The 12,577-nt window shown below is 45.4% G+C and overlaps 1 protein-coding gene across 5 annotated transcripts in view; it reads right to left on the bottom strand.

Moving 5' to 3' along the window:
* LOC123993745 (FERM, ARHGEF and pleckstrin domain-containing protein 1-like) overlaps positions 1-12,577 on the bottom strand; it is a 131,211-nt gene that overhangs the window by 28,444 nt on the left and 90,190 nt on the right. For all 5 annotated transcript variants that reach the window (XR_006831755.1, XM_046298532.1, XM_046297263.1 and 2 more), the window contains 2 exons: positions 2,525-2,712; positions 2,103-2,192 (listed from right to left, as the gene is read on the bottom strand). Coding sequence is in view for 4 of the 5 variants with exons in the window: in XM_046298532.1 (XP_046154488.1) it covers positions 2,103-2,192; positions 2,525-2,712 (278 nt within the window). In the remaining variant the exon portion in view is untranslated. The remainder of the gene's footprint in view (positions 1-2,102; positions 2,193-2,524; positions 2,713-12,577) is intronic.

The following is a 12,577-nucleotide window of genomic DNA, read 5'->3' as shown; positions in this document are numbered from 1 at the left end:
GGCCCTCCACGTCTGTTGACTCATCCAGCTGTAACAGACATATACCAGGAGCTGTGCCAGGCCCTCCACGTCTGTTGACTCATCCAGCTGTAACAGACATATACCAGGAGCTGTGCCAGGCCCTCCACGTCTGTTGACTCATCCAGCTGTAACAGACATATACCAGGGGCTGTGCCAGGCCCTCCACGTCTGTTGACTCATCCAGCTGTAACAGACATATACCAGGGGCTGTGCCAGGCCCTCCACGTCTGTTGACTCATCCAGCTGTAACAGACATATACCAGGAGCTGTGCCAGGCCCTCCACGTCTGTTGACTCATCCAGCTGTAACAGACATATACCAGGAGCTGTGCCAGGCCCTCCACGTCTGTTGACTCATCCAGCTGTAACAGACATATACCAGGGGCTGTGCCAGGCCCTCCACGTCTGTTGACTCATCCAGCTGTAACAGACATATACCAGGGGCTGTGCCAGGCCCTCCACGTCTGTTGACTCATCCAGCTGTAACAGACATATACCAGGAGCTGTGCCAGGCCCTCCACGTCTGTTGACTCATCCAGCTGTAACAGACATATACCAGGAGCTGTGCCAGGCCCTCCACGTCTGTTGACTCATCCAGCTGTAACAGACATATACCAGGAGCTGTGCCAGGCCTTCCACGTCTGTTGACTCATCCAGCTGTAACAGACATATACCAGGAGCTGTGCCAGGCCCTCCACGTCTGTTGACTCATCCAGCTGTAACAGACATATACCAGGAGCTGTGCCAGGCCCTCCACGTCTGTTGACTCATCCAGCTGTAACAGACATATACCAGGGGCTGTGCCAGGCCCTCCACGTCTGTTGACTCATCCAGCTGTAACAGACATATACCAGGAGCTGTGCCAGGCCCTCCACGTCTGTTGACTCATCCAGCTGTAACAGACATATACCAGGAGCTGTGCCAGGCCCTCAACGTCTGTTGACTCATCCAGCTGTAACAGACATATACCAGGGGCTGTGCCAGGCCCTCCACGTCTGTTGACTCATCCAGCTGTAACAGACATATACCAGGAGCTGTGCCAGGCCCTCCACGTCTGTTGACTCATCCAGCTGTAACAGACATATACCAGGAGCTGTGCCAGGCCCTCCACGTCTGTTGACTCATCCAGCTGTAACAGACATATACCAGGGGCTGTGCCAGGCCCTCCACGTCTGTTGACTCATCCAGCTGTAACAGACATATACCAGGAGCTGTGCCAGGCCCTCCACGCCTGTTGACTCATCCAGCTGTAACGCATATAATTCACTGGCTTGTATGCGAAGTAGTTATTGTTTCAAAACATCTCCTGCCATGGTCACTGATGTGTCATGAAACAGTGTTGTTTGATGAAGCCATTGTCTGTATAGTTTTTGGGCCTTTTCCCCGAGCATTGTCCCAGCCGTGACGGCAGGAATAATGAAGTCATCCACAATAGCATGGGGCTTGCCTGTCCTTCCCACTCAGTAGCTCACCATATAAGATGCTTCTAGCCCCTTCTTATTAATGGTATCTGTTGCTTTTATACCTGTCTTACTATTCGAAAGGTGTCTTAGTTCTCACTCAGAAATTCCTGTGGTTTATTTTTCAAATTGGCACGCTTCATTTCTAAATGTCTGCACAAGAGTGAAGGTTTCATTGAGTTGTGAGATAGTACTTTTGCACATGTGGGGCGGCAGGGTAGCCTAGTGGTTAGAGCGTTGGACTAGTAACCAAAAGGTTGTAAGTTCAAATCCCCGAGCTGACAAGGTACACAATCTGTCGTTCTGCCCCTGAACAAGGCAGTTAACCCACTGTTCCTAGGCTGTCATTGAAAATAAGAATTTGTTCTTAACTGACTTGCCTAGTTAAATAAAGGTATAATGTGATTGGATGTTAATTATTTGAGGCTACCTGTATTTGACATTGTGTTGTTATTTCTCTGAACACTAGATGGTTTCATTTTATTTTTGACAGTCAAATGAGGCTACTCAGAAGACAAAAAAACCTCCCCCAAATGTATAGCCCCGTTGGAATTTGTTCATATTTATTTTTATATAGAGAAAGAGAGAGAGCGGAATAATCTATCTGGTGATGTGCCCTTACCACAGTCACCACCTCCAGGTCCTTCAGATAGGTCCTCTCTGTGGTCAGCAGCTCCTTGGCGATAAAGTAGGCCTTGTCGGTAGGGAACCTCTGTGAAGGAAAGTAAAACATACTCTTTTAACTGTGCAGAGACAACACTACTGTGTCATGGGTCATTTTTTCACATTTTGAATAATCAATTCCAGTGTTACGACATGTAGCCCTGTTACATCAGACTTGGTACAGAGTACCCAGCACTCGCCCCTGTGGAGAGTTATTTAGGCCAGGTAATCTCAGTCCTCTGCTATTGTAGGTACTACTGTATGTGACTGGAGCCTCTTTGAAGCAGGTGATGGTAATTGGAGATTTAAAACCACAATGAGGCACATCAATGCCTTTCTAGCTGTAGTCCTGTCACATAGGGCCCTCTCTGGAACACAAACCTTCCTCCCAACCTCGTCTTCATCGTCGGCGCGCACACTGCCGGAGTCGTTGAGCAAGGGACTGGTGAAGGGGGAGGGCTGCCGAACGTCCGGACTGTGACCACAGAGTTCGACCGGCTTCTGACCGTTGACAATGCCCTGGGAGTTAACGGAGGAGGCGGAGAGATGAGGGCTGTTGGACACCACCCCTATTGACGGAATGGAGAGGGGGATGAGAAAGAGAGTCAGCTGAAGAAGTTAAATTAAATCTATAAATATCTGCAGCATGTTTCATGTCTCTAATGTCCAGACAGTTCTAATGCTCTTCACTCGCTCTAATATTCAGACAGCTCTAATGCTCTTCTCTCTCTCTAATATCCAGACAGCTCTAATGCTCTTCTCTCTCTCTCTAATATCCAGAAAGCTCTAATGCTCTTCTCTCCCTCTAATATCCAGACAGCTCTAATGCTCTTCTCTCTCTCTAATATCCAGACAGCTCTAATGCTCTTCTCTCTCTCTAATATCCAGACAGCTCTAATGCTCTTCTCTTTCTCTAATGTCCAGAAAGCTCTAATGCTCTTCTCTCTCTCTAATATCCAGACAGCTCTAATGCTCTTCTCTCTCTCTAATGTCCAGAAAGCTCTAATGCTCTTCTCTCTCTCTAATATCCAGACAGCTCTAATGCTCTTCTCTCTCTCTAATGTCCAGAAAGCTCTAATGCTCTTCTCTCTCTCTAATATCCAGACAGCTCTAATGCTCTTCTCTCTCTCTAATATCCAGACAGCTCTAATGCTCTTCTCTCTCTCTAATATCCAGACAGCTCTAATGCTCTTCTCTCTCTCTAATATCCAGACAGCTCTAATGCTCTTCTCTCTCTCTAATATCCAGACAGCTCTAATGCTCTTCTCTCTCTCTAATATCCAGACAGCTCTAATGCTCTTCTCTCTCTCTAATGTCCAGAAAGCTCTAATGCTCTTCTCTCTCTCTAATATCCAGACAGCTCTAATGCTCTTCTCTCTCTCTAATGTCCAGAAAGCTCTAATGCTCTTCTCTCTCTCTAATATCCAGACAGCTCTAATGCTCTTCTCTCTCTCTAATATCCAGACAGCTCTAATGCTCTTCTCTCTCTCTAATATCCAGACAGCTCTAATGCTTTTCTCTCTCTCTTATATCCAGACAGCTTTAAGGCTCTTCTCTCTCTCTAATATCCAGACAGCTCTAATGCTCTTCTCTCTCTCTAATATCCAGACAGCTCTAATGCTCTTCTCTCTCTCTAATATCCAGACAGCTCTAATGCTTTTCTCTCTCTCTTATATCCAGACAGCTCTAATGCTCTTCTCTCTCTCTAATATCCAGACAGCTCTAATGCTTTTCTCTCTCTCTTATATCCAGACAGCTCTAATGCTCTTCTCTCTCTCTAATATTCAGACAGCTCTAATGCTCTTCTCTCTCTCTAATATCCAGACAGCTCTAATGCTCTTCTCTCTCTCTAATATCCAGACAGCTCTAATGCTCTTCTCTCTCTCTAATATCCAGACAGCTCTAATGCTTTTCTCTCTCTCTTATATCCAGACAGCTTTAAGGCTCTTCTCTCTCTCTAATATCCAGACAGCTCTAATGCTCTTCTCTCTCTCTAATATCCAGACAGCTCTAATGCTCTTCTCTCTCTCTAATATCCAGACAGCTCTAATGCTTTTCTCTCTCTCTTATATCCAGACAGCTCTAATGCTCTTCTCTCTCTCTAATATCCAGACAGCTCTAATGCTTTTCTCTCTCTCTTATATCCAGACAGCTTTAAGGCTCTTCCCCCTCTCTCTAATGTCTGGGATTTCAGCATGATAGATCAGCTGTTGGGTTGAACACAATATTATGATTGAGTGTTATCGCTTACCTTAAATCCCCTACACTGCCACTATGTTCACTAGGATGTTCACTAGGATGTTCACTAGGATGTTCACTAGGAAAACTTGATTGCATACTTGCCCACCACTGTCTCCTTTCCTCTGATAGCACCACGTTGGCATGAGCAAAACAATGATTAAACTAGCAACATCTCTGGTGAACGTCTGATCCTACAATTCTACACACTAGGATGGAGGGGACGGCCGTGACAAGCAGCACGGATTACCACACACAGCCATGAGACACAAATGAGTCTATTGAACACACTACACATGCATATATTTAACAGAGCTATGCTATGACATCACAGGAGGATGGGAGGGGACTAGCATCTAGAGTGACAACGAGACAATGTTGGGGGTCTTTATAAAAAAAAAGATTCTGGACTCCCACTTCATAAAGGTCATAAAGGTCAACTTTATTGTCACTAGTGCACAACTGTATACAGGTAAAGTGTAAAAAAGTCTCTGGGAAAGAGAAAACATGGTAAAATGGGTATCAGAGAGTGTCAAAAAGGACCCGGAGACGAGACGGGTGGCATTCAACCTGTTATGGATGGAGACTGTAGTATCCAAGGTGTTATGGATGGAGACTGTAGTATCCAACCTGTTATGGATGGAGACTGTAGTATCCAAGGTGTTATGGATGGAGACTGTAGTATCCAACCTGTTATGGATGGAGACTGTAGTATCCAAGGTATTATGGATGGAGACTGTAGTATCCAAGGTGTTATGGATGGAGACTGTAGTATCCAAGGTGTTATGGTGTTATGGATGGAGACTGTAGTATCCAAGGTGTTATGGATGGAGACTGTAGTATCCAAGGTGTTATGGATGGAGACTGTAGTATCCAAGGTGTTATTATGGATGGAGACTGTAGTATCCAAGGTGTTATGGATGGAGACTGTAGTTATGGATGGAGACTGTAGTATCCAAGGTGTTATGGATGGAGACTGTAGTATCCAAGGTATTATGGATGGAGACTGTAGTATCCAAGGTGTTATGGATGGAGACTGTAGTATCCAAGGTGTTATGGATGGAGACTGTAGTATCCAAGGTGTTATGGATGGAGACTGTAGTATCCAAGGTGTTATGGATGGAGACTGTAGTATCCAAGGTGTTATGGATGGAGACTGTAGTATCCAAGGTGTTATGGATGGAGACTGTAGTATCCAAGGTATGGATGGAGACTGTAAGGTGTTATGGATGGAGACTGTAGTATCCAAGGTGTTATGGATGGAGACTGTAGTATCTGTAGTATCAAGGTGTTATGGATGGAGACTGTAGTATCCAAGGTGTTATGGATGGAGACTGTAGTATCCAAGGTGTTATGGATGGAGACTGTAGTATCCAAGGTGTTATGGATGGAGACTGTAGTATCCAAGGTGTTATGGATGGAGACTGTAGTATCCAAGGTATTATGGAAGTGAGTGAGAGAGAGAAAAGGTGAAAGAGCAGCAAGTAAAGTTGTTGAATTTACAACTAGCATATTGCCTGGGACCTGGCTAACAGTAAGTGTCACAAAGTGCTAATGTGACCCAGAATAATGTCTTTATACAGATTTACTGCTATTATTACTTCATGATTACTTTATTAAAACAATATTACTACTGTTATTACTTCACTATTACTACTGTTATTACTTCATTATTACTACTGTTATTACTTCATTATTACTTTATTAAAACAATATTACTACTGTTATTACTTCATTATTACTTTATTAAAACAATATTGCTACTGTTATTACTTCATTATTACTGCTGTTATTCATTATTACTTCATTATTACGTCATTACAATGTTAGACTAGCTTACACAAGCCCGGCCTATAGACACATGGGTTTAAGACTAGCTCACACAAGCCCGGCCTATAGACACATGGGTTTAAGACTAGCTCACACAAGCCCGGCCTATAGACACATGGGTTTAAGACTAGCTCACACAAGCCCGGCCTATAGACACATGGGTTTAAGACTAGCTCACACAAGCCCGGCCTATAGACACATGGGTTTAAGACTAGCTCACACAAGCCCGGCCTATAGACACATGAGTTTAAGACTAGCTCACACAAGCCCGGCCTATAGACACATGGGTTTAAGACTAGCTCACACAAGCCCGGCCTATAGACACATGGGTTTAAGACTAGCTCACACAAGCCCGGCCTATAGACACATGGGTTTAAGACTAGCTCACACAAGCCCGGCCTATAGACACATGGGTTTAAGACTAGCTCACACAAGCCCGGCCTATAGACACATGGGTTTAAGACTAGCTCACACAAGCCCGGCCTATAGACACATGGGTTTAAGACTAGCTCACACAAGCCCGGCTTATAGACACATGGGTTTAAGACTAGCTCACACAAGCCCGGCCTATAGAAACATGGGTTTAAGACTAGCTCACACAAGCCCGGCCTATAGAAACATGGGTTTAAGACTAGCTCACACAAGCCCGGCCTATAGAAACATGGGTTTAAGACTAGCTCACACAAGCCCGGCCTATAGACACATGAGTTTAAGACTAGCTCACACAAGCCCGGCCTATAGAAACATGGGTTTAAGACTAGCTCACACAAGCCCGGCCTATAGACACATGGGTTTAAGACTAGCTCACACAAGCCCGGCCTATAGAAACATGAGTTTAAGACTAGCTCACACAAGCCCGGCCTATAGACACATGAGTTTAAGACTAGCTCACACAAGCCCGGCCTATAGAAACATGGGTTTAAGACTAGCTCACACAAGCCCGGCCTATAGACACATGGGTTTAAGACTAGCTCACACAAGCCCGGCCTATAGAAACATGAGTTTAAGACTAGCTCACACAAGCCCGGCCTATAGAAACATGGGTTTAAGACTAGCTCACACAAGCCCGGCCTATAGACACATGAGTTTAAGACTAGCTCACACAAGCCCGGCCTATAGAAACATGGGTTTAAGACTAGCTCACACAAGCCCGGCCTATAGACACATGGGTTTAAGACTAGCTCACACAAGCCCGGCCTATAGAAACATGAGTTTAAGACTAGCTCACACAAGCCCGGCCTATAGACACATGAGTTTAAGACTAGCTCACACAAGCCCGGCCTATAGAAACATGGGTTTAAGACTAGCTCACACAAGCCCGGCCTATAGACACATGGGTTTAAGACTAGCTCACACAAGCCCGGCCTATAGAAACATGAGTTTAAGACTAGCTCACACAAGCCCGGCCTATAGACACATGAGTTTAAGACTAGCTCACACAAGCCCGGCCTATAGACACACGAGTTTAAGACTAGCTCACACAAGCCCGGCCTATAGACACACGAGTTTAAGACTAGCTCACACAAGCCCGGCCTATAGACACACGAGTTTAAGACTAGCTCACACAAGCCCGGCCTATAGACACACGAGTTTAAGACTAGCTCACACAAGCCCGGCCTATAGACACACGAGTTTAAGACTAGCTCACACAAGCCCGGCTTATAGACACATGAGTTTAAGACTAGCTCACACAAGCCCGGCTTATAGACAAATGAGTTTAAGACTAGCTCACACAAGCCCGGCCTATAGACACATGGGTTTAAGACTAGCTCACACAAGCCCGGCCTATAGACACAAGTTTAAGACTAGCTCACACAAGCCCGGCCTATAGACACAAGTTTAAGACTAGCTTACACAAGCCCGGCCTATAGAAACATGGGTTTAAGACTAGCTCACACAAGCCCGGCCTATAGAAACATGGGTTTAAGACTAGCTCACACAAGCCCGGCCTATAGACACATGGGTTTAAGACTAGCTCACACAAGCCCGGCCTATAGACACATGAGTTTAAGACTAGCTCACACAAGCCCGGCCTATAGACACGAGTTTAAGACTAGCTCACACAAGCCCGGCCTATAGACACATGAGTGTAAGACTAGCTCACACAAGCCCGGCCTATAGACACGAGTTTAAGACTAGCTCACACAAGCCCGGCCTATAGACACAAGTTTAAGACTAGCTCACACAAGCCCGGCCTATAGACACGAGTTTAAGACTAGCTCACACAAGCCCGGCCTATAGACACATGGGTTTAAGACTAGCTCACACAAGCCCGGCCTATAGACACATGAGTGTAAGACTAGCTCACACAAGCCTGGCCTATAGACACGAGTTTAAGACTAGCTCACACAAGCCCGGCCTATAGACACGAGTTTAAGACTAGCTCACACAAGCCCGGCCTATAGACACGTGAGTTTAAGACTAGCTCACAGTGTATTACGATACACTGAGTGAACAAAACATTAAGGATCCCTGCTCTGACCAGGTCAATCTAGGTTGAAAGTTATGATCCCTTATTGGTGTCACTTATTACATCCTTTTCAGTCAGTGTAGATGAAGGGGAGGAGACGGGTTAAGGAGGATTTATAAGCCTTCAGACAATAGAGACATCCACTGAGAATGTGTTCCATTCAGAGGGTGAATGGACAAGACAAAACATTGAAGTGTCTTTGAACAGGGTATGGTAGTAAATGCCAGGCGCAGCAGGTTTGTGTCAATAACCGCAACGCTGTTGGGTTTTTCACACTCATCAGTTTCCCTGTGTGTATCAAGAACGGTCCACCACCCAAAGGACATCCAGCCAATTTAACACAACGGCGGGAAATATTGGAGTCAACATAGATCCAGCATCCCTGTGGAACGCTTTTGACACCTTGTAGAGTCCATGCCCTGACAAATTGAGTCTATTCTGAGGGCAACCAGGTGGTGGGTACAACTTAATACGAGGACAGTGTTCCTAATGTTTGGTATATTCAGTGTAAGGGTGGCAGGTAGCCTAGTGGTTAGAGCGTTGGGCCAGTAACCGAAAGCTTACTAGATCGAATCCCTGAGCTTACAAGGTAACAATCTGTTATTCTGCCCCTGAACAAGGCAGTTAACCCACTGTTCCCCTGAACAAGGCAGTTAACCCACTGTTCCCCTGAACAAGGCAGTTAACCCACTGTTCCCCTGAATAAGGCAGTTGACCCACTGTTCCCCTGAACAAGGCAGTTACCCCACTGTTCCCCTGAACAAGGCAGTTGACCCACTGTTCCCCTGAACAAGGCAGTTGACCCACTGTTCCCCTGAACAAGGCAGTTGACCCACTGTTCCCCTGAACAAGGCAGTTGACCCACTGTTCCCCTGAACAAGGCAGTTGACCCACTGTTCCCCTGAACAAGGCAGTTGACCCACTGTTCCCCTGAACAAGGCAGTTGACCCACTGTTCCCCTGAACAAGGCAGTTGACCCACTGTTCCCCTGAACAAGGCAGTTGACCCACTGTTCCCCTGAACAAGGCAGTTGACCCACTGTTCCCCTGAACAAGGCAGTTGACCCACTGTTCCCCTGAACAAGGCAGTTAACCCACTGTTCCCCTGAACAAGGCAGGTAACCCACTGTTCCCCTGAAAAAGGCAGTTACCCCACTGTTCCCCTGAACAAGGCAGTTAACCCCACTGTTCCCCTGAACAAGGCAGTTAACCCCACTGTTCCCCTGAACAAGGCAGTTAACCCCACTGTTCCCCTGAACAAGGCAGTTAACCCCACTGTTCCCCTGAACAAGGCAGTTAACCCCACTGTTCCCCTAAACAAGGCAGTTACCCCACTGTTCCCCTGAACAAGGCAGTTAACCCCACTGTTCCCCTAAACAAGGCAGTTACCCCACTGTTCCCCTGACAGGCTGTCATTGTAAATAATAACTTATTCTTATTATCTGACTTGCCTAGTTAAATAATGGTAAAACATTTTTTTTTAGGTTTAGTCAATTATTTAGCATTCAATACAAAAATCCACAAATATCAGTTGTGTACAACAGCCCAACATCACAGAGCCATAAGACAGTGCTTGGTATGTCTGACAGGGGGTTCTTTTCCTCCAATGATCTAGTAACCAACAGTTAAGTACCCTCATACTGTCCCCTCATACTGTCCCCTCATACTGTCCCCTCATACTGTCCCCTCATACTGTCCCCTCATACTGTCCCCTCATACTGTCCCCTCATACTGTCCCCTCACGCTACCTGGAAGGCTAAGTAAAAACAACATTGAGTGACACTATACAGTGCATTCGGAAAATATTCAGACCTTTTCCTTTTTCCACATTTTGTTACGTTACAGCCTTATTCTAAAATGGATTAAATAAATAAAACATCTCATTAATCTACACAAAATATCCCACGATGACAAAGTAAAAACAGGTTTTTAAAATGTCTGCAAATTTCTACAAAATAAAACCAGAAATACCTTATTTACATAAGTATTCAGACCCTTTGCTATGAGACTCAAAATTGAGCTCAGGTGCATCCTGTTTCCATTGATCATCCTTGAGATGTTTCGACAACTTGATTGGAGTCCACCTGTGGTAAATTCAATTGATCGGACATGATTTGGAAAGGCACACAACTGTCTATATAAGCTCCCACAGTTGATAGCGCATGTCAGAGCAAAAGCTAAGACACGAGGTCGAAGGAATTGTCTGTAGAGCTCCCAAGACAGGATTGTGTTGAGGCACAGATCTGGGGAAGGGTACCAAATGTCTGCAACATTGAAGGCCCCCAAGAACACAGTGGCCTCCATCATTCTTAAATGGAATATGCTTGGAACCACCAAGACTCTTCTTAGAGCTGGCCACCCGGCCAAACTGAGAAGGGTCTTGCTCAGGGAGGAGACTAAGATGGAGATGAGAAAAACATCTAGAACCACCATCTCTGCAGCACTCCACTAATCAGGCCTTTATGGTAGAGTGGCAAGATGGAAGCCACTCCTCGGTAAAAGGTACATGACAGTCCGCTTGTAGTTTGCCAAAAGGCACCTAAAGGACTCAGACCAAGGTGGTGGCAGCATCATGCTGTGGGGATGTTTTTTCAGCGGAAGGGACTGGGAGACTAGTCAGGATCGAGGGAAAGATGAACGGAGCAAAGTACAGAGAGATCCTTGATGAAAACCTGCTCCAGAGTGCTCAGGAACTCAGACTGGGGTGAAGGTTCACCTTCCAACAGGACAAGGACCCTAAGCACACAGCCAAGACAACGCAGGAGTGGCTTCGGGACAAGTCTCTGAGTGGCCCAGCCAGAGTCCGGACTTGAACCCAATCAAACATCTCTGGAGAGACCTGGAAATAGCTGTGCATCGACGCTCCTCATCCAACCTGACAGAGCTTGAGAGGTTCTGCAGAGAAGAATGGGAGAAATCCCTTAATACAAATATGCCTAGCTTGTAGCGTCATACTCGGGGCAGCAGGTAGCCTAGTGGTTAGAGCTTTAGGCTAGTAACAGAAAGGTTGCTCGATCGAATGCCCGAGCTGACAAGGTAAAAATCTGTTGTTCTGCCCTTGAACAAGGCAGTTAACCCACTGTTCTTAGGCCGTCATTGAAAATAAGAATTTGTTCTCATCTGACTTGCCTAGGTAAATGTATAAATAAAATACCTGACAAGACTTGATGCTGTAATCACTGCCAATGGTTCTTCAACAAAGTAAAGGGTCTGACAACTTATGTGAATACATTTTTAAAAACAAACGTTTTTGTATTGTCATGATGGGGTTTTGTGTGTAGATTAATGAGGGAGAAAAAACTATTTCATACATTTTTGAATAAGGCTGTAACGTAACAAATGTGATGGGGTCTGAATACCTTCCGAATGCTCTGTGTATATATATACACACACATGGATACAGCTAAAAGCATCGATGAGCTGAGAGACTTGGATCTTTGACACGCTGCCGTCTTTCAGACACACAACATGCAGCACATCCTGAAACCTGCCTTTATGTTCCCTGCTTGTTCCCTAGTTCCTGTCATCCTGAACAAAGTCATTTCTCAATTCTCCAGCCCTATATTCTAGACCTCTGTAACCTCCGTTGACAGTTAACGAGATCACTGCAGTGAAAGGAGACCCAGTTAAACCCTTGTGTTTTCTCTTCACACAGCCTGTGGCAGAACAGTAAGACATCAGGACAGTACGGGAACAGGTTCACATGCATCCAGAGCAGGGAAATAGAGACTTGACTTAATAAGTGGTGCATGCTGGCAGAACAGAGTTTCAATTGAACAAAGACATTTAAAAAAACTATTTAAAAAAAAACATTGTGATGTAAGGTCAGTAAATCCTTAATCAAAATAATATACAGCAAAACAAAATGACCAGGAGGAGAATGAAGCAAAGCAAAGA

This window comes from Oncorhynchus gorbuscha, linkage group LG01, assembly GCF_021184085.1.
Source record: "Oncorhynchus gorbuscha isolate QuinsamMale2020 ecotype Even-year linkage group LG01, OgorEven_v1.0, whole genome shotgun sequence".
Lineage (NCBI taxonomy): Eukaryota > Metazoa > Chordata > Actinopteri > Salmoniformes > Salmonidae > Oncorhynchus > Oncorhynchus gorbuscha.
This window is presented reverse-complemented; position numbering and strand designations above follow the sequence as displayed.